This window comes from Chionomys nivalis, chromosome 4 (assembly GCF_950005125.1).
Source record: "Chionomys nivalis chromosome 4, mChiNiv1.1, whole genome shotgun sequence".
Lineage (NCBI taxonomy): Eukaryota > Metazoa > Chordata > Mammalia > Rodentia > Cricetidae > Chionomys > Chionomys nivalis.
In genome coordinates this window covers 43,135,135-43,156,665 of record NC_080089.1, presented here as the reverse complement: position 1 = coordinate 43,156,665, position 21,531 = coordinate 43,135,135, and the positions used below count along the sequence as shown (strand labels likewise).

Sequence of the window (21,531 nt, the reverse complement as noted above, 5' to 3'; positions counted from 1 at the left end):
CTTTCCAGCTGCAGGGGGTCAACAAAGAACGGTGTACAGGCTGTAATCCTAGCAAGTACCTAGGTGGAGTTCAAGGACGTTCTGGGCCACACAAGGCCCTGGTCTCAAACAAACAAGAACTACTACTGTCTGCTGTGGGAGTCTGAGCCTGAAGAATGGAAAAGTTCAAGGCCAGCCTGAGCTCCTAATAGCCCAAACCTTGCCTTAAAAAGACCTGCTTACTTTACAGTATAGCAAAGTTTAGTTTGATTAGAAGAAAGAAATAGCACATTTACACTAATTGCTTACACCAGAGAGGCGAAGCTGTGAAAGTCTAAGGAGCCGTCTGGAGCCCTTTCATCTGTCGATGTTCAATGCAGCCGAGCAGATAAGGTAACTTGTTCAAACTCTCCGGGACATAATGGAGGGAAGAGAAACGACTCCCTTAAGTTATCCTGACCTCTCTATGCACATCATGGCAGACGTGCACCCACACTACACACATTTAATAAATACAATGAAAAATAGCCGGATGGTGGCGGCGCATGCCTTTAATACCAGCACTCATGAGTTCGAGGCCAGTCTGGTCTACAAAGTGAGTACCAGGACACCCAGGGCTACACAGTGAAACCCTGTCTCGAAAAACAAAAAGAAAGAAAGAAAAGCAAAGAAGTATTAAAACCATAAAAGTAAAACCCTGGGTTATTCTGTGCAGTAGGCCAGGTGGATGCCGGCAATAAGGCCGGCTATGTCGCAACCCTAATTCCCGCCCAGAGGAAGGTGCCGCCCCTTCGAGAGAGGGCAGCGGATGTGACGCAGAGCTCGGCAGGTCCTGCAGCTCGGCTGGAGTGCGGGCTCGGCCCCCATGTGCCTTCAGTCCTCGCCGGCCCAGGTCGCCGGCTTCTGCAGCCTCCAGGGCGCCGCAGCGGCAGCGCCGCGCCTGCGCCCTAAGCGGAGTCATGTCCGGTAACGGCAGCGCGGCTGCAACGGCGGTGAGTCCTGAGCCGGCGACCCGCACGCCTCTGGGTTTTTTTGGATGCAACGATTGGTCCCGAGTTGCCATGCTCCGTCGTCCATTGGTCAGAATAGCTAGCTGTCATTTCCCCCCTCCCTCTAGACATTTTAAAGGGCCAGTAACTAGGTTGCCCTTACGAAGGGAAGGGGGTGATCCTGAGCAGTGGGGGCAGGGTTGGGAGTGGAAAGATGGTCCACCTTTGGGCTTCTGCCGGGATTTCCCCTAGCTTAAGGGATAAGGGCTAGTAAAAGTGTATACACAGACAAGATTCTTTCATGACTTAGGTAGGGATCAAGGCAAATCCAGCTGCCTTGGAACGCTAGCCAATTGATTCATGGGAGAGCACCCCCCACTTGACTTAGAAGTATATGCAAACATCTTGGAGGTGTGCCTTCTCCCTTTCTCCGTTATAAAAGTCACCCAACCCCAGCCACCCAGCTAAGACACACCTGAATTACTCTTGTCAATGAAAGCCACATGGGCTTTGTCATTCCTTGCCTGCTGGAAAGCTCTGGACTGGCAGGCAGGCCTTACACTGAGCCTTAAGGCCACTGACGCCTGAGATAAGGCAGAGCTGTGGGGCCTGCTTATCTCCAGCCCAGCCTGGGAGCCGCTGAAGTCTTTGTTACTGTAGACTTTTCAGAGCTCAGGTTGGGAGGAGGAAGATCCAGATCCTAGCGCCCACCTACTGCCTGTGCGTAGCTGTGAGACTTTCAGCCAGTCATTTGTCCTCTCTGCATCTTTGCTCTGTGGCACTTGCTGGAAGTACCTGCGCTGTCTCGCACAGTAGGATTGTTGTGAGGACAGTAGGCAGAAATGATGGCCCAAGCCTATAAATGATAATACTTCCTTCACCTGGCTGGGCTCAGACTCCTGCCTGGGCCGATTCTCCCAGTTACTAGACATGTGCCACCGTGTCCTGTGTGTTTTCTTTTTCTATTTGATTACTGTTTCTTGTTACCGCGTCTGTGTTTGTGCCCGTGGACACAGGCCATAGTGCAAGTGGGCAGTGGAGGATAACTCCTTCCACAGTATCTGGGGCTAGAACTTAATGTCATCAGGTTTGTACAGCGTCTTGCCAGGCCAGTCCAAATTTTTATTTTTGTTTGTTTGTTTTGGAGACATGGTTTCTCTGTAGAACAGCCCTTGCTGTCCTGGAACTTGCTTTGTAGACCCAGGCTGGCCTCAAACTCACAGAGTTCTGCCTATCTCTGCCTCCTGAATGCTGGGAACAAAGGCGTATGCCACATGTCCAACAACAAATACTTTTTTAAAAATTAATTTGTTATGCCTGGCAGTGGTGGCACTGGTATGCCTTTAATTCCAGCAGAGTCAGCAGGATCTCTGAGTTCAAGGCCAGCCTTGTTTACAGAGTTCCAGGAAGCCAGGATTACACTGGGAAACCCTGTCTCTGGAAACCTAACAAAAGTAGTTTGTTTATATGTATGGGTATTTTGCTTGAATACCTGTCTATGTGAACTACATGTGTGCCCAGCAAAGGCCAGATGAGGGAACCAGAGATCCCCTGGAACTAGAGTTACAGACCGTTGTAACCTCTGTGTGGGTGCTGGGAATTGAACGTAGGTCCTTGGGGAGAACAGCCAGTGCTTTAATCGGGGAACCATCTCTCCAGCTCCTCATGTCACAGTACTATTTTGGGAGTGGGGTGGGGGTGGTTGAGACAGGGTTTCTCTGTGTAGTCCTGGCTGCCCTGGAACTCAAAGACCAGGCTGGCCTAGAACTCAGAGATCTGCCTGTCTCTGCCTCCTGAGTGCTGGGATTAAAGGCATGTGCCACCATCCAATACTCATTTTTTTTTTTAATGGAACAATTGGACTTGAAAATGCTGTATGGGGTCAATTAAGGAATTGCTTAAACCTAGTAATTCCTTCCTGTGGGCTCCCTGTGGCCTGGAATTTCCGTGTTGAGTGTTTCAAGCCTAGCTAAATTGGAGAGGCTGTCTCAGAGTCGTTCGAGGAAGGAACTCTCACAGTGGAGTAGACTGGAGTCCAAGGGTGAGTCTCACCTCCTCCAGTGACCAAGAACCTGAGTGTCTGCTGCAGAAGAACCTGTGAGATGAGGGACCCAGGGCAGGGAGGGCGCACGGCTTCTACAGTGGCTCCAGGGAGGGCGCAGGGTTTCCACAGTGGCTCCAGGGAGGGCGCACGGTCTCTACAGTGGCTCCAGTCAGCAGAAAGAAATAAGAGCTTTGTGTCAGGCTGCAGAACCCAGTTCTACCTGCTTGACATTAAACACCTTTGTCCAAGGCTCCGTGACAGGAGGAAGAGGTGTGTCCCTTTGAGCTCTTGGCTCCAGCTCTGACATCAGAAAAAAAACATTTAGACAAATTAATGTTAGGCAGTTCCTCATAGACTATCCTAATAGTCTTTTATTTTATTTTATTTTATTTTTTGGTTTTTCGAGACAGGGTTTCTCTGTGTAAAAGTCCTGACTGTTCTAGAACTCACTTGGTAGACCAAGTTGACCTCCAACTCACTGAGATCCCCCTGCCTTTGCCTCCCAAGTGCTGGGATTAAAAGTATGCACCTCTGCTCAACTTTTTTTTTTTTTTAATTAATTAGGTTTTTTTTTTTTTTTTTTCAAGACAGGTTTCTCTGTGTAGCTTTGGAGCCTCTCCTGGATCTCTGTAGACCAGACTGGCCTCGAACTCACAGAGATCCGCCTGGTTCTGCCTCCTGAATGCTGGAATTAAACGCATGCACCACCACTGTCTGGCCTGGCCTCTTATTTTTTTTAAAGATTTATTTATTATGTATACAGTGTTCTGCCTGCATGTGTGCTTGCACACCAGAAGAGGGCACCGGATCTCACTCTAGATGGTTGTGGGCTATCGTGTGGTTGCTGGGAATTGAACTCAGGACCCCTGGAAGAGGAGCCAGTGCTCTTAATCACGGAGCCATCTCTCCAGCCTGTGCATTGGTGCTTTGCACTCATATATGTGTGAGGGTGTCAGGTCCTCTGGAACTGGAGTTAAGAGAATTGTGAGCTGCCATGTGGGTGCTGGGAGTTGAACCCGGATCCTCTGGAAAAACAGTCAGTGCTCTTAGCTGCTGAGTCATCTCTTCAGCCCCATCCTCATAGTCTTATGGGACAATGAGACATCTTGAGGCATCAGGTGGCCTTTCATTTAACAAGACCTTGATGGGATGATGTTCCCAAAGCCACCCAGTCAAGAGGGTGAACAGAGCACTGTGCATTAGATTGGCTGACCTCAGTCTTTGTAGGTCAGGTAAGGAACCCTTAGTGTCTCACCTAGTGGGTAGTGAGATTTTCTCAAGTACCTGAGTGGTTGTGGACAGCAAACCTGTCCTCTGTGTGTGGCTTCAGCTGTCATGCCCCGGCCTCTTGCAGGCCCCACCCTCCAGCAGGGCCCACCCTTGCTGTGCTTAGGCTGATGGGCCTTATCATTTTCTCCACCTGGCTGTGCAACCCTCCCAGTGAGAACAGCATTGGCCAGGCCGGGCTTTGAGGCTCAGTGTCGTAGTTGCTGCTGCTGTTACCACGACGGAGCCTTTTACAGCTTTTCTTTGGTCCCTGCTTCTCTGGATCCTGTAGGAGGGCAGAAGGTACCGAGGAAGGTTGGAAGACCAGTCGTGGGAATCTTTCCCTATTTGAAGACTCCCTGGCCAGAGCCTGAGATCCTTTCTCCAAAGCTGGTGGTCCTGGTTCTTGGATAAGGTGTCGTGGAACAGACTGTAACCTGGGGGCTTTCTTCTGCAGGGAGAAAACGGCTCAAAGATGAGGGTGATTCGCGTGGGGACCCGTAAGAGCCAGGTGAGTACAGACGTATGGAGTTGCCATAAAAGTTCTAACTAATGCTCACAAGGCCGCCAGTTAACGGGACCCAGAGGGTCAGTTCCTAGCATAGAGGACGCAAGAGTGTCTGGGAGTCAGTCTCATCGGGAATGGCGGCTTACTGATTGTTGGACGTTGACTTTCTCTTAAAAGAAAGTCCCTGGACCAGGGAAGTAGTTAGAGACACAGAAAGAACTCCCAGGCCAGGCCCTTCGCTCTCATCCCCACGTGAGAAGTCTAGACCCCATTTTTTATCTTTCTTGACCCATATGAGGATTTGAGCCTGGGGCAGTGGCCAGGGAAGGGCAGGAACAATCCAGATCTCTGTCCCCAGCTGGCTCGCATACAGACGGACACTGTGGTGGCGATGCTGAAAACCTTGCACCCGGGCATGCAGTTTGAAATCAGTAAGTTTGCTTGAGAGGAATGAATGGCAGCGAGGGGGAGGCCAGTGAATGGGAGAAGGGGGCAGTTTGAACTCTGTGGGCGGTCTAAACCTGTTTATGAGAGTCTTGTTTAGCTGCTTGCAGGTGGAGGGCTAACCTCCTGTGAACACGTTCACCTCTAGCTGCCTGGGCTAGCCTGGCATACCTTCTGCCTTGGGTCTGCTTTTTCTGTTAGTGTGTGTATTCCTCGAGGGTAGGAGCTGGGGCTTGTGGGACTCTTAGTGCCGTGCTGATCCAATGGTGGCCGTAGATACTGACTGACTCTCTCCTCAGTTGCCATGTCTACCACGGGGGACAAGATTCTCGATACTGCACTCTCTAAGGTAATGGCCGTCCCTGTCCTTGCTCTTCCAGTCCCTCTTCCCCCTTACTCCCACAAGGGGTTCCATTCTGAGGCTCTCTTCCCTGGCAGATTGGAGAGAAAAGCCTGTTTACCAAGGAGCTAGAATACGCCCTGGAGAAGAATGAGTAAGTGCGAATGGAGCGCATGGCCCTCCCCAGTCTCCCGCTGAACCCCAGAGTGACCCCCCAATATTAGCAGGACTGTTGGTGTTAGTCTAAGGAGCTCCTAGGCGTCCACACAGGGGAGTGGCCTATTTTGGAGCCACCTAGCTGCCTAGACATAAGATTGTCTGGGAAACGGGGTAGAGTCATTGAGAGGAAAGCAGGCCTCAGGGTCCTTAGGTTTTAGGACTGCCTCTTCCTGAACGGCTATAGCTCAGGTAGGTGGAGAAGTGTGAGGTCAACTACTCAACTCCTCTCTGCATGCCCTCCCCTCTCTCCAGAGTGGACCTGGTTGTTCACTCGCTGAAGGATGTGCCCACTATACTACCTCCTGGCTTCACCATTGGAGCCGTCTGCAAGTAAGAGCTATGGCGAGGGGCTGGGCGGGGTGCATCCCACCATGGGAGTCTTTGACTTTTTTACTTTGGGACGTGGACACTTAGCCCTCTGCTGGGAAGGTTGTCAGTCGTTAAGCAGGGCAGGAAGCTCTGGGAAAAGCCGGTTGGTCTGCTAGTTAGGGTGCATGGAGTTGGGCTCAGCGGCACAGGCCTGTGACCCCAGCTACTGGGGATGGCTAAGAAAGAGGATCAGAGGTTCCCGGCTTGCTTAGGCTAGAGTGATTTCAACCAGCCTGAGAGTTTAGTGAGACTGTGTCTCAAGGTGTGGGCTGCAAGAAGGCTAGTTTACGATGGCCTAGCTGGCGTTTGCTGTCAAGCCTGATGGATGACCCGAGTTCAATCCCTGGGGTTCATATGGTAGAAGGGGAGAACTGAATCCCACAAGTTGTCACCTGACGGACACATACATGACATGACATGCATACTCTCCTGCCCCAGAAGTGAAAATGTAAACAACCAAGAAAGCAAAAACAGGAAACCTTTTATAAAAAAAATAAAAAGTCAAGCCTAGTGGGTCACACCTATGATCTCAGCATTCTGGAGGCTAAGACAGGAGGATTATTGTGAATTTGAGCTGGCTTGGGGTACATCACAAATTTTAGGGCTAGAGTTAAACTCTGTCTCCAAATAATAATAATTTATTTCATCACTTGCTCTCCAGACGGGAAAATCCTTGTGATGCTGTTGTCTTTCACCCAAAATATTTTGGGAAGACTCTAGAAACCTTGCCAGAGAAAAGGTGAGTGGGGCCTGGTGGACAGAAGACAGAGGGACGGACAGTGAAGAACAGCGGGCAGCCCATGTTAAATTTAATTTTAAACTCTCTCTCCCTGAGCAGCGCGGTAGGAACCAGCTCCCTGAGGAGAGTGGCCCAGCTACAGAGAAAGTTCCCACATCTGGAATTCAAGAGTATTGTATCCTTTCACAGGAGGGAAGGGCAGTGGCTAAAGAGGAAGAGAAGGTCTAGAGGGTTCTTGAGAGTCCTGAGTAAGGACCTTCCAAAGCAGTGGTCCATGGGGGCAGTGGGTTATCTGTCTTTCTGTCCGTCTGTCCATCCATCCACCCACCCACCCACCCATCCATCTTTAATGTTTTCTTAAACTCTGTCAGGTGCCTGGCAACAAGGATAACTGTAAAATAAGCATTGTTCCTGCTTATAGAGTGCATGTTAGTTAGGGAGACGACAGGCATTGACAATACATCGATCAGTAATTACTTCTGGATGGCCAGGATTGAAGGTGCTCCCATTTTTACTTTATTTGCTACTAAGCAGTTTTGATTTTTACAGTGGCTTTGTGGTTCATAAAACTCATTTTAAAAAGAGCATGACCTGGGGCTGGAGAGATGGCTTAGTGGTTAAAAACACTGGCTGGATGTGTTCCCAGAGGTCTCTGGTTCAACTCCCAGCACTCACTTGGTGACTCACCTGTCTCTAACTTCAGCTCTAGGGGATCTGATGCCCTCATCTGACCTCTGCTGACATACATGCATGCAAAACACCCATACACATAAAACTAAAATAAATAAATAAATAAATAAATAAATAAATAAAAAAAATAGTATGTTCCAGCCGGGCGGTGGTGGTGCACGCCTTTAATCCCAGCATTCGGGAGGCAGAGGCAGGCGGATCTCTGTGAGTTCGAGGCCAGCCTGGTCTACAAGAGCTAGTTCCAGGACAGGCTCCAAAGCTACAGAAACCCTGCCTCGAAAAACAAACAAAAAAATAGTATGTACCAGTCAGGTGTGGTGGCGCATGCCTTTAATCCCAGCACTCTGGAGGCAGAGGCAGGTGGATCTCCATGAGTTAAAGTCCAGCCTGGTCTACATAGTATCAGTACAGTCAGACTACACCGTGAGATCCTGTCTAAGTCTGTAAAAGTCAGCTAGAGGGGGACAAGAGACTGTGGGGCAGAGGGTGCACTGTGTGGGTCACGGTTCTCCTTAGCATCTCTCCACAGCGGGGCAACCTCAACACCAGACTGCGGAAGCTGGATGAGCAGCAGGAGTTCAGTGCCATTGTCCTGGCTGTGGCTGGCCTGCAGCGCATGGGCTGGCAGAACCGAGTGGGGCAGGTAGGCGCTGCCCTGTTCCATTCTATTTTAATCTGCCTCTCTCTCCTGCTATCTTCGTGACCATTCTGTCAATAACACGGCAAGCCAGAAGTAAGCTCAGGCTAGGGAGTGAGATTAGAGGCCAGACTCCTGTTCGTGTCTTCCCCAGGCTTCCTGGTGGCAAACCCTAGCTCACTGCCCACCATTCTGTTCTGTCTGCCTCTACAGATCTTGCATCCAGAGGAATGTATGTACGCTGTGGGTCAGGTAAGTTTGCCTGGAGAGGCTTTGATCGTGTGCCCCTTCATAAACCCGCGTTTATAATCTTTGGCATCTGCTCCCCCTCAAATAAAATGTTCAGGCTTTGGCAAGCAGAAGACCCTGGGAAGCAGGTAGAAGAGGGGTTGTTCCCATGTTCTGCTTCACGACTGGAGAAAGATCAAGCCTGTTTTTCTTTCAGGGAGCCCTAGCTGTGGAAGTCCGAGCCAAGGACCAGGATATCTTGGATTTAGTGAGTGTGTTGCATGACCCCGAGACTCTGCTTCGCTGCATCGCTGAGAGGGCCTTTCTGAGGCACCTGGTAAGACTCAGGCTCCTCCCGTGGTGCTGCGAGGACTTGGGGAATCAGAGGGCAGTAGGAAGACTTCTCAGATAAGTGTTTTTTATGTAATGGTAACTCAAGAGTTGTGGAATGTTTTGTTAAGTGTGGAGAGAACCTTGGTCTGGACCCAGCAGGCTTTTCAGTTAATATCCTTAGAGGTTTGTGGTCAAAAAGTGGTGTTAAAGGCCCTTAGAGCTCAAAGAGCATTCATTGCAGGAAGGGGGATGTAGCGTGCCAGTAGCAGTGCACACGGTGATGAGCGATGGACAGGTAAGCAGGGAAAATGGATGGGGGTGGGGGGCAGCTGTGGCACTTCCGTGTGCATCCAAACAGCTAACACTTTCTCCTGAATATGTGCTACAACCCATTGTTTCCTAGCTGTACCTGACTGGAGGAGTCTGGAGTCTAGACGGCTCGGATAGCATGCAAGAGACTATGCAGGCCACCATCCAGGTCCCTGTCCAGGTACTGGCTGGGAGATGAAGGAATAAACTAAAGTACGTGTAGGCTTCCCTCTCACCAAACTGTAATTCCTTTTGTCACCCAGCATGAAGAGGGTCCAGAGGATGACCCACAGCTGGTTGGAATCACTGCCCGGAACATTCCAAGAGGAGCCCAGCTAGCTGCTGAGAACCTGGGCATCAGCCTGGCCAGCTTGTTGCTGAACAAAGGAGCCAAGAACATCCTGGATGTTGCACGGCAGCTTAATGATGTGCGCTAACTGTGTAGGGTCCAGGAGCCCGGCTGCCACTTTCCAGTGCCTACATGTCTCAAGTGCCCTGTGCTCCCAAACTTAGGGGGTGACTATCCCAGGAGATTGAACCACAGGGTGTTGAGACTTCGAGAGACATGCCTCACCTTGGGGCCTCAATGACTGCCTTCCCCCCTCGATAGTTGGGGCTTCATCTCTAGCCAATTTTTGAATGTAACCAGTGCCACTAATAATTAAACCAGTTCTGAATGTGGTTGTTTTGGTGGAGTTGGGGAAGATACGAATAAACCCAAAGCCCTTTTAAACTTGAATTTTGAATGTGGGACTCCTCTGTGTAAAAAAGAAAAAAAATTATATATACACACACACTTTGTGACTGCCTTATGTTCTCGGAATGTATCCCGAAGTACCAAACAAGCAAAGAGAACAGCCTTCAATTCCTACAGCCTGCTTGTCTCCATTTTACAGACCCACTCGTATTCGTCTTTCCCATTCCCACCAGGGGAACTTACTATATAGTTCCACTCCCACCTCCCAACACAACACATGCACGTCACATGGCTCTATCACGGAGCTATCCCCAGCCCCGAGCCTACAGCAATTCAAAAATTAAATCAAGACTCCATTTTTAAAAAACCAAACAATCCTTTAATAAAATTAGCCCATTGAAACTCCCCACTACCTAAGGGATAGCTGCAAAATTCCAGTTCAGAAACCAAGAGAGGCTCAGTCCATACAGGGTTTCATTGACATGTGCTGGTATCTAGGTGTTCGGGTCGTGAGGTGAGTCGCCGGGGAGAAAAGGGAATGGCTAGGCCCGGCTGCCAGTCTCCTGCGGCAGGAACACAGGTCTTCTGTCCATAGGCCTGTAAGCGTCTCCCAGTCCCGTTCCAGGAAGCATCCTGGAGAAAATCGGTTCCTATTCGTGATTTTGTCCCAGCCACACCACACACCGGCCTATGAATGAAGGTGGGGGAGAATGGTCAGAGGCCAGCAAGGGGGACAGAGGACCAAGCAGCATGATCCATTTCTCTTCACCAAAGCCTGGTAACCAAGTCACTTCCGAAGGTCCAGGCGAGGGCTAAGCACCAAGCTGAAGAGACGCCCGGGCTGCAGCTGCGGAGAGACTCACCTTCAGGCCCATTTCGGCCGTCCGCCACAGCAAAAGGCCGAGACTTCTGGAAGGTGTCGCAGCCTCTCCGCGCGGCCCATCGAAGACCGAGACGAGACCGGCGAAGCTCCGGGGTGGGCAGGCGCCGTGGCGCCAGTGTCCTCCGTGGTTGACCCAGAGGCCGTGCAGGGAAGGGGAGGCAGAAAACGCGCGAGGGCAGAGAAAGGGGGTAGGACGGGGACGCGGCGGCCCGGCCCTCAGTGGCTCAGCTCTTTCTGTGAGGGAGGTGGTGGCCCTGAAAAGGGCCTTTGTGGAGGTGTGGGGAGGGCTGGGCGGCCACGGCGCGGGCTCCCTCAGTACTCCTGGGAGGCCTGCGTGGCCTTCTTGCCGCCCGCCGGCGCCTTGGGGCCCACGGTGGCGCTGGTCTTCTTGGGCAGCAGCACGGCCTGGATGTTGGGCAGGACGCCGCCCTGCGCGATCGTCACGCCGCCCAGCAGCTTGTTGAGCTCCTCGTCGTTGCGGATGGCCAGCTGCAGGTGGCGCGGGATGATGCGCGTCTTCTTGTTGTCGCGGGCCGCGTTGCCCGCCAGCTCCAGGATCTCGGCGGTGAGGTACTCCAGCACGGCCGCCAGGTACACGGGCGCGCCTGCGCCCACGCGCTCGGCATAGTGGCCTTTCCGCAGCAGCCGGTGCACACGGCCTACCGGGAACTGCAGGCCGGCGCGCGACGAGCGGGACTTGGCCTTGGCGCGGGCCTTGCCTCCGGTCTTGCCGCGTCCCGACATCGTGTTCGAGGTAGAAGGGCAGAGCGCGAAGCCGATGAAGTCAAACACCACCAACCGCCGCAGTCAACTGTCGCCGCGCGCGGGCGAGTGCGCCCTTATAAACTGCCTGGACACGCCCCCGCAGCCCCCCGATTGGCTCTTTTCTTTAATACCGGTCTCTGGTTGGTTGCAATTAACCTTTCGGTGACGTGCCTAGGCGGAGAGAGCTCGCCCGGCGATTGGTCCAATTTGAAAACCTTTTACCCGGGGAAGAAAGCAAGGCGGAGAGGCCTCATGTTGGAGGCAAATCTGCCGTGGAAGCGGCCAATCCGTATTAAGCGCGCGAAGTTTAAACGCTACTGCGCGCCATCAAAACCGGAAGACAAGGAGGGTGGAGTCTGGAGCCCCCTCTACTGTCTATGGGAAATCTGGGCCGGCGTAGGGTTTTAAAGAAAAAGGGTGAGCCAGGCGGTGGTACTGCACACCTTTAATCCCAGCCCAGGAGGCAGAAGCAGAGACCGGTGGATCTCTGAGTTCAGCGTCAGCCTTGAACAGAGTGAGTTCCCCGACAGCCAGGGCTACACGGGAAAACCCGGTCTCGAAAAATAAGGCAAAAAAAAAAAAAAAGCTAAAAGGCCTAGGCTATAAACCACTACCTCCTTTCTCCTTCCGGGTCAGGATACTCCCACTCCCTCCTCAGATCTGGCAAAGGGAGGGTTTCAAAGAGAAGAAATGAGACCTGAGAGTTCAATTCTACGCCACAAAACTGAGCACTGTGATCCTTTACGCTACCACAAGTTTAGTATTTCAGTATTTATTCCACATGGTCTGTCTGGTTTCAGTTCTGTCGCTTCTCGCAGGAAAGGGTCTGATGGGGCAGAGGTAGGCATCCTATTGGAGAAGATACCCACCCCAATTCTTCCGATTGAGGCTGGGGCCACAGTTCAGTGGTACAGCACTTAGGTACAAGGAAGCCCTGAGCTCAATCCTCAAGCACCTCAAAGGTCAGGAAAAAGAGGGAGAGGAGTGGATACACCTACAGGAGAAAGTAAAAGAAAGTCCTTTATTGTCACCATTTTGAGCGCATGGCCTGCCTTGGCTCTTCCTAATGGGAACACTTAAAGTCAAGTGTGAGGTTACCTTGGAGTAAGGGCCCTAACTCTAGCCCTAGCCCAGGTTTTCTCTCAAGGTCTGGCGAATTCCTTTAGAGTCAAGGCTCTGAAAGCTGAGCTGTGAATATCCACAAAAGCTGCTACATCCCCTTATGAGACTGCAGATGGGACAGAAAGGGAGAGAGTAGCGAGCTGAAGAAAGCCATAGGCAAAGTCCAATGGATGGACTTTAAGTCCAATAAGGTCCAGGTCAATAATCACAGGTGATGGGAGAAGCTGAAAACAAAACAAAAATGGCCAGTCAGAGAGGCCTGGACCAGAAGGCAGTCTTGGACCAGACAGGCTGGTCCTGGGTGAGGTCCAGTGGATACTGGGGTAAAGGGCAATCTTCTGGGAACTCAAACATCATAGAAGAGTCGGACAAGCTGGTAACGAATGGAGAAGGTGACCGCACTGCTCAGGATCTAGAAGGAAAAATGAACTGGAATAAGAACTGTGTTGAAATAGAGTTAAGAAAATTTGCATAACTCACCCCACCCTCAATCTTACCTGTAGTAGCAGCAAGAGCAGTGTGAGGTTTCTCTCATGTATGGGCCCAAAGACTTTCAGTAGCAAGTTGATGAGGGTCATGTTGTTACATTCAGTGAAGGCGCCATCCTCATCCTCACCTCGGTGAACTGTCACTAGCCGAAGGTTCTCTGCTACCTGGAGGGACCAGAGGTAAAGACAGCTTCAGTTATATATATTCCATCAACAGGGGATCTTCCTGACGTTTCCAAACTCCCCTTGGGTCTGAGAAGGCCTACGTTCCCTTTTCGCATGTTAAGGATGGTGGCCTGGGGCCTTACCTCCTTGTTACCTTGTTACCTTTAAAATAAAGGTGCCCAAGAAAGAGAGGCTCTTGGTCTTGAACTTGGAATAGCTCATCTCCAGTTTGCCTGTCTTCGCATTGAGTCTGTAAAGGGAAGACGATTCCGTGTGATTGAACTTTCCCCCTGCAGTTACTAAGAGTACTTAAGCACTGACATTTGTTTATGCTTCTGCTGCTTAGAGCTAGGTGATGGAAACGGTTGTAAGCACTACACATTACGGAAGGAAATGTGCTTTGTAAATTAGAACGGGCAACCCACATAGAATGATCCCTTATTTTCCCTCCACCTCTTACACAGGAAATGGATAGAAAGGCTGGCTTTACTTAACCCAGGTGAAAAACTATAATGACCCTTTCCAGTCCCAGAGTAGCTACCTGGGCATGCGGTGCCGCGGGCAGGGGATGATGTGGAAGAGCTGAGGCAGCGAGTAGAGGAAATTGAATACTTGTGGCATAAAGAAGAGCAGCATGGTCTTGCTGAAGTGTCCCAAGATCCCCACCACAGCAAAGGTCATGCCAGCAAAATAACAGAAGGTATCTCCCACAAACACCTGGGACGGGTACCTGGATGGGAGAGAGGATCTGAGCCAGTGCCAGAGTCATTACAGACCCTTCCCTTCCCATCACGCACTCTCGGCAGCAGCCTAGTCCTGACCTGAGTTCTTTTTTTTTTTTTTTTTTTTTTTATGGTTTATTTAACTTTATTTTATGTGCATTGGTTTGAAGGTCTCAGATTCCCTGGAACTGGATTTTCAGACAGTTGTGAGCTGCCATGTGGGTGCTGGGAATTGAACCCGGGTCCTTGAGAAGAGCAGTCAGTGCTCTTAACCGCTGAGCCATCTCTCCAGCCCCCCCTGACCTAAGTTCTAAGAGAAAGGCTGTTTCGGAAACTCTGTAGGACCCAAAGCCCCAAATTCATCTACTCCTGGGGGAGCCACAGCATTTGTTCCCAACTACTGCAGGGCAAACCGTAGTTCTACAGTAACAACCAGGCTGGATGTGTGGCTTAGTGAAAAAGCAGTCACCTATCATATACAAAGTCATGAATTCGATCCCCAGCATGGTATACGTGGGGGGGGGGTGGTATCTAATACCACATGCCTGTCATCTCAGCTGTTAAAGAAACTGAAGGCAGAGTCGGGAGGCGGTAGAGGTAAGCGGATCTCTGTGCATTTGATGTCACCCTGACCTACAAGAGCTAGGGCTGTTATACAGAGAAGCTCCGTCTCGAAAAACCAAAAGAAAGGAAGAAAGAAAAAAAAGAAAGGAAGAAAGAAAGAAAGAAAAGAAAACTGAAGCTGAAGGCAAGGCAGGACAATTGTAAGTTCAAGTCCAGCTTGATAGTACAGTAAGTGCAATGCCAACTTAAGTGAGACCCCCCACTCACCCATCTCAAAAGAAAAGGGTCAGGAATACAGCTAACTAGTAGAAAGCTTGCCTAGCATTTCTAAGATCCCAGACCCCAGATTCAATCCCCTGTACCATAAATACACAAATGCTCACACTCATACACAAAACGACAGGAATGGCAAACCACTACCAATAGAAGACCCAGAGAATACTCAACAAAGGTATGAACAATTTTAGTCTCTTATGTCCAGACCATCTCTCCCACATATGCCAATCATGTTCTCTCTTATCCACAGGCCTACTTACCAGTTATGATACAGCAATCCCAAGGTGGTGAAAAAAAATGGTATCATGAAGTAGAGGGAAAAGACATGATCATCCCGATAATCTCCTTTGGAGCAGAGTAAAAAGCAAAGTTAGTACCCACACATCCTCCACGCATCTTGGTCTCATCTGTGTCTGATTTATATTCCCAGCCATTAGGAACACCTCAGGCAATTCACTTTCTAGACCAACTCTACCCCACCCTGCCCCCACTGGCCTCCACCTCCCGCCAGCTGGGATTACAGGTACTGGCCACCACGCCTAGCTTTAACTTCCCCTTTCACGCCACCCAGGCAATTTCCAAAACTCTAGCACTTTCATTGAGCCTTCAAAAAAGCTAGTGACTGTCTTAAATGCGGTTTAGAAATTCCAGCAAGGGTCTGAATACCAGTTTTACTTCCTAGTTGTGTGGATTTGAATATGACACATTGAATTTCTCTAAACTTCCGTCTGTCAAACTGGATAATGCCGGTTACACAGAGTCATCATTTGATTTAGACGAGATAATACTTTAAAAACGCTGAGCTTTAGTTAGGGGCAGGAATGGTGCCCATGCCTTTAATCCCAGCACTTGGATCTCTGAGTTCCAGGGCTGCATGGTACGGCCCTATCTCAAAACAAAACAAAGTCCTCAGTTTTATTAAGCACTTGTTGAGGTCTATCAACTAAAGACAACCACAAATATCTAGTAGTCAAACTTGGATTTACTTAGAAACTAAGACTTCCGAAACCATATACCACAGGGCACCATAAAACGTTTCTCAAGGGTGCTGAGGAGCCTGTTTTAGGGTTTGTTTTGTGTGACCTGGGAGAGGAAGAAAGAAAGGAGAGATACGCTCTGCACTGGGAGCTCTCGGGAGGCGTGAGCCATTTTAGTATGTATATTTTAATCTAAGCGGTAGGAGGAAGTCAGGTGTGGTGCACACGTCTACAATCCACACACGCAGGAGACAGGAAAAGACGATGAGGAGTTCGAGGCCAGCCAGGTTACATAGCAAGACTGTCTCAAAACAACAAAACAAATGAATTGATACTGGAAAAAGCTGTGCCCTCTCATGTTAGCCGAGAGAGGTTCCCGGTCATTTCATGTTGCTTAGTCTTCTGGGTTTGTCTGTACTCAGACATGATTATGGGGTGGGGGGAAGGTCTTTGTGGGTTTTTTTTTTTGGGGGGTCTTTTTCCACGGTGGTCAGAGGGTGACCCTTTCTGATGCTGGTGTTCTCTGAAACTGTATGTCTGATAGAAATCACTGGTCTAGCTATTCACGACAAGCTATAAATGACAGTACTGCTGTTTCTCCTTCTCATGCTTAGCCCCTTACGGTTGTTTGCAGAGTAAACAGCTTCCATTCTAAATTCGCTTTCGTGCTGTCACTTTCCTCCAGGAATTCTCTAAATCCACACCAGGCAATTCCCTTAGCTCTCAGGTATGTCTTCCTCCTGATCTCCAATCCCACCTACCTTCCAGTTCCACCAAGTTGAAGACAATGATAGAAGCACAAATGACCAGTGACTGTCCAGCCTCTAGGCCATTAATTCCTGCTAGGATGTTGATGGCATTAGTACAGAACACCGCAAGCAGTCCCATGTAGACATAGTACAGGATCCCTGGGGAGACAGAACGGGATGAATGAAAGGATCTGAACAGGCAAGGCCTAGTAGCATAGCTCTATAATTCCAACTACTTGGAAGGCTAGGATAGGAGGATTACCAGTTTAAGACCTGCCTGGGCTAAGTTCAAGGCAACTTAGTATGTGACCCTGTTTTGAAAATTTTTTAAATTTATTATTTATTAATATTAAATATTAATTAAAGTAATTAATATTACTTATTTATGTGGTTATGTATTTTATGTATGTGGGTACTTTGTCTGCATGTACATCTGCACACCAGAAGAGGGCATCAGACTGTTGATGGCTGCCATGTGGGTGCTGGGAATTGAACTCAGGACCTTTGGAAGAGCAGTGTGTGCTCTTAACCAATGAGCCCAGGCTTCCTGTTTTGAAATTTTTAGAAAATGGAATAGAAAGGAAAAGCTTAGCCGGGCGGTGGTGGCGCACACCTTTAATCCCAGCACTTGGGAGGCAGAAGCAGGCAGATCTCTGTGAGTTCGAGACCAGCCTGGTCTACAAGAGCTAGTTCCAAGAAAGGCTCCAAAACCACAGAGAAACCCCCCCCCCCCAAAAAAAAAGAAAGAAAAAAGAAAAAAAAGAAAGGAAAAGCTTTGGTATAGTTCAGAGTGCTTGTCTAGCAAGCATGAGGTCTTAGGTTCAATTCCTTATACAGGAAGGAAAGAAGAGATGGGAAAGAAGGAGGGAAGGAAAAAGAAATCTGAGTAGACACGGGGTCAGAAAAGGAATATTTATGGAGAATATGGACCACCAGGAAGGGTGTTCTATTGGGATTTCAGAGGAAAAGGTACCTTAAAGTAGGTCCCACGGGGCTACTCACCCAAGTCCAAATGCAGGCCCAGAATCCAGCGGAAGGGCTTGGGTACCACAATGGTTGTATTGCCAAAGTTAGTGAAGTAGACCATGAGGAGAGGTAGCGAGGCAGCTGTGGGCAGCAGCAGCTTGTGGCGCCAGCGCAGATTGAGTACATCATCAGCAAAGCCCAGGAAGATCATGCAGCAGATGGCAAGGAGGGCACCTATCAGGGCCACAAACTGGGGAAGGTTTGGGCAAGTCACGACTCAAGCCTGCTATTCTATCTTTCAGGAATTCTTGCTTCCTGTCTTTTTTGTTTTTTATTTTTTCCTGTCTTTTTCTTTTGGAGTTTAGGATTGACCCCTGAACCCGGGGCTTTGGGTATACTAGGGAGGCTCTATCACTGAGCTATATCATCAGTCCAAGTATTTCTACAGTTGGGTCCACTGTAATCCAAATAACCCCAACCCAAGTAAGTACCCGGCCCAAGCCACCCGGCCCCACTAATGCACTTACTTCATGGTGGGGGAATGCCTTACACTGCTCCTCCACAAAGCAGTTCAGGAAGGGGAAAGGGATGAAGCAGAAGAGAATGATGAGGAAAACAGCACCGCTGATCACTCCCTGGGACTCTGGGCTGCGGCCCAACAGCAAGCGTTGGAGGAGGAAGAGGAAAGGGGCGTGGTCACTCACTAAAGAAAAGGTTCCGGTAACCCAAAGTGGCTTTCTTCCCAGGATTTTGTTTTGTTTGTTGGGGAGTAGTGAGCTTGTGCACAGGGAAGAGTTTACCACTGCTAGACGTTCTGACACCCAAAGGTCCCATTCCGTCCCTCCCAGGATAGACAATTCTATCACACACACACACACACACCCCACCCCGAGTTCTGAGTTGCCTGGGTTAGCTGTCTCCAGCAAAGCCAAGCATCTCAGTCCTCGCCCCTGTCCTGCACAACCTGGCACTCTACCCCAGCAAACTCGTGTGCCGTTACTCACATCTGCTGTCGGCTGAGCTTGTTGAGATCCTGGCCACAGAGGCGCGCGGCGATAAAGTGGCTACGGAAGGCAGGAATGAGGGTGACAGTAGCCACAAAACCCAGCAGCGAGCCGATCAAATTCACCAACAGCGGCAGCGGCAACTCTGGGAAGGCCCACATGGTGACCCGCCAGGGGCCGCCGCTCCGCCGCCTAACCAGCTAACTAGCAAACCGGGCACAATCCCAGAGGCCTCGGGAGTCCGCAGCTCCGCTCCCTACTCGCAGAGTATTCCCGCGCCAGCAGGAACAAAACCCAACTATGACCTGACACTCCCTCCTGACCTGCAAGAGGATCTAAGAAGCAACCTCGGCTGTGCCCCGTTGCACCTACCCATTGTTTCCGCCCGGATCTTAATTACAAAAGAACTACTGCCGCTGAAGACCAAGGCACCATTTTTAAAACGGGCACCAGAGCCGGATGAGTCGTGGTATTTTAAACTAAGCTTTTGTTCGAGCGGAGCGGCATCTTTAGAGTTTTGGAAACGCAACTAAAGAAAAGATAAGTGGATACTCTCGGAACATATTATACAGCTCAGAGCAGAAATACGCTTTGCCCAGTTTCAACATGAACGCTTCCTTGTACCACGTGGCTGACACAGCTTGTTCTGTGGTTCCACGTCGTGTCCCGCCCCACCCCGCCCGCCGGTCGGGCTTAAAGGGCTAGCAGCCGGAGATGCCGCGGGGCTGAAAATATGGCTACTGAAAGCCTTTCGTCAGGAGGGAAGAGAGTGAGGAACCACACCTGCTCTTTGCAGGAAAGCTGTTGCCAACACAGTAGGAAGCCAAGGTAAACACCGCTTCCAGAAACAGCCACAATTTGGAGGGATTTTGTAAATTCGAAAGCTCAGACACTTGAAAAGCCCCTCCCATTCTTTTTCTTGCTCACGATCCAGGTACATTTCCCTCAACAACCCACCCACCTTATGCCTCCACGATAGCAGTTTGTTGCTGGGCAACCCGCGGCTGCTTTTCGCCACTGAGAGAGCTGTTTGTGCGTTCGGGTGTTGGGTTTGAGCAGGGACTTTAACTTGGTGCTGGATTACAGCAGTGTGCCAAGCTCTCAAAACACGGAGACATACTGAGGCATTGGGAAGAGCTAATGAGGCAGGCGAGCTTAACCATACCTCCGGTGAGCCTGTGGGTCTCCAGTAAGGTTTCTTCCTCCAAGTCACTTGCCTTTTGACATCTGTTCTGCAAGTAGCAGATTGATATCTTAGGTGGCAAATGTTTTCCATTTCTCAGAGAGGAATCCACCACAGAGAATTAGGGAGATGGCAACAGTGTGGTATTTTGTCCATTTCTTTTAAATATAGCGTGCTCCTAGAGTCAGGGTGACGACATTTTTTTAGGTCAAAGATAATCTTTTCTTTTCCTCCAAACCAGGTATGAAAATGTCCCTTTTACTTGAAAATGGCTCTTATTAACACTAAAGCCTTATATGTCTGTCTGTCTGTCTCCCTCTCTCTCTCTCACACACACACACACTCACACACACAATTTACTCAATAGTTTACTAAGTTTTGTTTTTCTATGTGTGTCCACATTCAAGCAAACACCAGGGAGGCAAATGTTTCCCTTTCTGATGGTGTCCCCTGAGGGTTAGAACATAAAGATACCTGTGTCCAAGGCGTCATCGAAAGTGAGGAGTGAGTCTAGAAAAGATAAAGAGAACCATAGGAGGACATGGAAGTGAGGGCGCCCTGGGGGATTATCTTATATTTCTGTAGTGAGGGGGTAAGGGTCTTTCAAACAGGGAGCAGGTGGGAAGGCGGAGCTTGCAGGATCCCCACAGGAGGGAGCATTCAGTTTTCTTGTTGATCAGGAAGAGGCTGAGACTCCCTGGAGGTGGGAGGGACAGTCTGTATCTTTTTTTCTTTTAATTGTTATTTTTATTTGGAGTCCAATCCTAGTAAATCTTTTCCAACCTGGCTTAACCCATAAAATCCCAGTGTGTTTTTCTTCTCCAGAAATCACTATCTTATCCACCACCCACCTAGGAGGGTGTGAAGATTTGTCTAAAGACAAGGCACTGGGGATTTATCAGTTACATGGACATGCTACCATCAGAAGTGGTTACCCGGATACTTGTCATATAATCGGAATAATCTTGCTCCCATGATAGTAGTGCTGCCTTGATTAATAGAGAAAGAAACAAACGCATGGCTTACTAGAAATTTTGTGTCTCTCCTGGTAAGAGTTTAAACATGCACCTGTATCCTGGCTAGGCAGTCATCAGTCGGGGACTCACAGGTCTGCTGAGCCGCAGTCGTCCCTGTGCTGAGCAGACAGCACACATCTCCTGAGCAGCAGAGTGCCTCCCAGTGAGCAAGGCCAACCTACTAGGAAATCAATTGCCTGACAAAGCCCAGCTCAGAAATGGTTCACAGAGAGAGCTCTGCAAAGTCCGGGGCCCTGAGACTTGCAAGCTCTGCCGCTGGCCACATCCTTTTCTTCCTACCTTTCTCCGTTCACTCTGGCCAGCAAAGCTCATCATCAGGAAGTAAAACCTAACATCTCCCCTTCAAAGGACTAACATGGATTATGAAAAGTAAGAATAATATAGAAATGCTTGGTGTCCACTTGGCTGGTCTGCAGCTCACTGTGTAGAGCAGCTTGACTTTGAACTTGTGCAATCCTCTTGCCTTTCCCTCCTGAATGCTGGTATTACACATGCCATCACATCCAGCCCAGAGTTCTGGTTCTTAAACTTGACCCACAATAGGGGTAAAGAGGCTGGGAAAGACGCTCAGACAGATTTCTGAACAGGGCAGAAATTCCCAATATTACTCAAATAGAGGAAGGAAAGTATGGATTCAAGTGATACCTTTTGTTATAGAATATTATTTTTTAAATATTTATTATGTATATAGTGTTCTGTCTACATGTATGCCTGCTGGTCAGGAGAAGGTGCCAAATCTTATTACAGATGGTTGTGAGTGACCATGTGGTTGCTAGGAATTGAGCTCAGGACCTCTGGAAGAGCAAGCAGTACTCTTAACCACTGAGCCATCTCTCCAG

General features: G+C 49.6%; 3 protein-coding genes across 7 annotated transcripts; 1 reads left to right on the top strand and 2 right to left on the bottom strand.

The window, feature by feature from the left end:
- Window positions 1-789: 789 nt before the first annotated feature.
- On the top strand, window positions 790-9,846 carry Hmbs (hydroxymethylbilane synthase). Of its 3 annotated transcripts, none has more exons than XM_057767850.1 (14): window positions 790-971; window positions 4,736-4,789; window positions 5,145-5,217; window positions 5,530-5,579; window positions 5,669-5,724; window positions 6,042-6,119; window positions 6,820-6,897; window positions 6,997-7,072; window positions 8,117-8,230; window positions 8,438-8,476; window positions 8,670-8,789; window positions 9,027-9,080; window positions 9,189-9,275; window positions 9,358-9,846. In XM_057767850.1, exons 1-14 carry the CDS (start codon window positions 939-941, stop codon window positions 9,529-9,531), a joined length of 1,086 nt encoding a protein of 361 aa, XP_057623833.1. In that variant the 5' UTR covers window positions 790-938; the 3' UTR covers window positions 9,532-9,846. The 3 variants fall into 3 exon arrangements, with proteins under 3 accessions (XP_057623833.1, XP_057623834.1, XP_057623835.1); XM_057767851.1 differs by lacking the exon at window positions 790-971 and adding an exon at window positions 1,644-1,688 and having other exon boundaries at window positions 9,358-9,845; XM_057767852.1 differs by lacking the exon at window positions 790-971 and adding an exon at window positions 4,503-4,581 and having other exon boundaries at window positions 9,358-9,845.
- Window positions 9,847-10,153: 307 nt separating this feature from the next.
- On the bottom strand, window positions 10,154-11,475 carry LOC130873214 (histone H2AX). Its single transcript, XM_057767853.1, has 2 exons — window positions 10,655-11,475; window positions 10,154-10,479 (listed from the first exon to the last, which is right to left on the bottom strand). Exon 1 carries the CDS (start codon window positions 11,416-11,418, stop codon window positions 10,987-10,989), a length of 432 nt encoding a protein of 143 aa, XP_057623836.1. The 5' UTR covers window positions 11,419-11,475; the 3' UTR covers window positions 10,154-10,479; window positions 10,655-10,986.
- Window positions 11,476-12,065: 590 nt separating this feature from the next.
- Dpagt1 (dolichyl-phosphate N-acetylglucosaminephosphotransferase 1) lies at window positions 12,066-19,075 on the bottom strand. 3 transcript variants are annotated; one of them, XM_057767423.1, is made up of 9 exons: window positions 18,473-19,075; window positions 17,996-18,116; window positions 17,505-17,718; window positions 16,515-16,661; window positions 15,037-15,121; window positions 13,756-13,944; window positions 13,377-13,464; window positions 13,059-13,214; window positions 12,066-12,973 (listed from the first exon to the last, which is right to left on the bottom strand). In XM_057767423.1, the coding sequence occupies exons 1-9, from the start codon at window positions 18,631-18,633 to the stop codon at window positions 12,908-12,910; spliced, it is 1,227 nt and encodes a 408-aa protein (XP_057623406.1). In that variant the 5' UTR covers window positions 18,634-19,075; the 3' UTR covers window positions 12,066-12,907. The 3 variants fall into 3 exon arrangements, with proteins under 3 accessions (XP_057623406.1, XP_057623407.1, XP_057623408.1); XM_057767424.1 differs by lacking the exon at window positions 12,066-12,973 and having other exon boundaries at window positions 13,085-13,214; window positions 13,358-13,464; XM_057767425.1 differs by lacking the exon at window positions 12,066-12,973 and having other exon boundaries at window positions 13,159-13,214; window positions 13,369-13,464.
- Between the last annotated feature and the right edge of the window lie 2,456 nt (window positions 19,076-21,531).

Bases quoted from the DNA above. Each gene is read 5' to 3' on its own strand.
- Dpagt1 (XM_057767423.1), bottom strand. From the start codon at position 18,633: ATGTGGGCCTTCCCAGAGTTGCCGCTGCCGCTGTTGGTGAATTTGATC. The intron at 13,465-13,755 runs GTAGCTACTCTG...TTCCCTTTACAG, and splicing joins CCGCGGCACCGCATGCCCAG to ACTCAATGCGAAGACAGGCA. The intron at 12,974-13,058 runs GTAAGATTGAGG...TTTTCCTTCTAG, and splicing joins TGCTCTTGCTGCTACTACAG to ATCCTGAGCAGTGCGGTCAC.
- LOC130873214 (XM_057767853.1), bottom strand. From the start codon at position 11,418: ATGTCGGGACGCGGCAAGACCGGAGGCAAGGCCCGCGCCAAGGCCAAG.
- Hmbs (XM_057767850.1), top strand. From the start codon at position 939: ATGTCCGGTAACGGCAGCGCGGCTGCAACGGCG. The intron at 5,218-5,529 runs GTAAGTTTGCTT...CTCTCTCCTCAG, and splicing joins GGGCATGCAGTTTGAAATCA to TTGCCATGTCTACCACGGGG. The intron at 7,073-8,116 runs GTATCCTTTCAC...ATCTCTCCACAG, and splicing joins ATCTGGAATTCAAGAGTATT to CGGGGCAACCTCAACACCAG.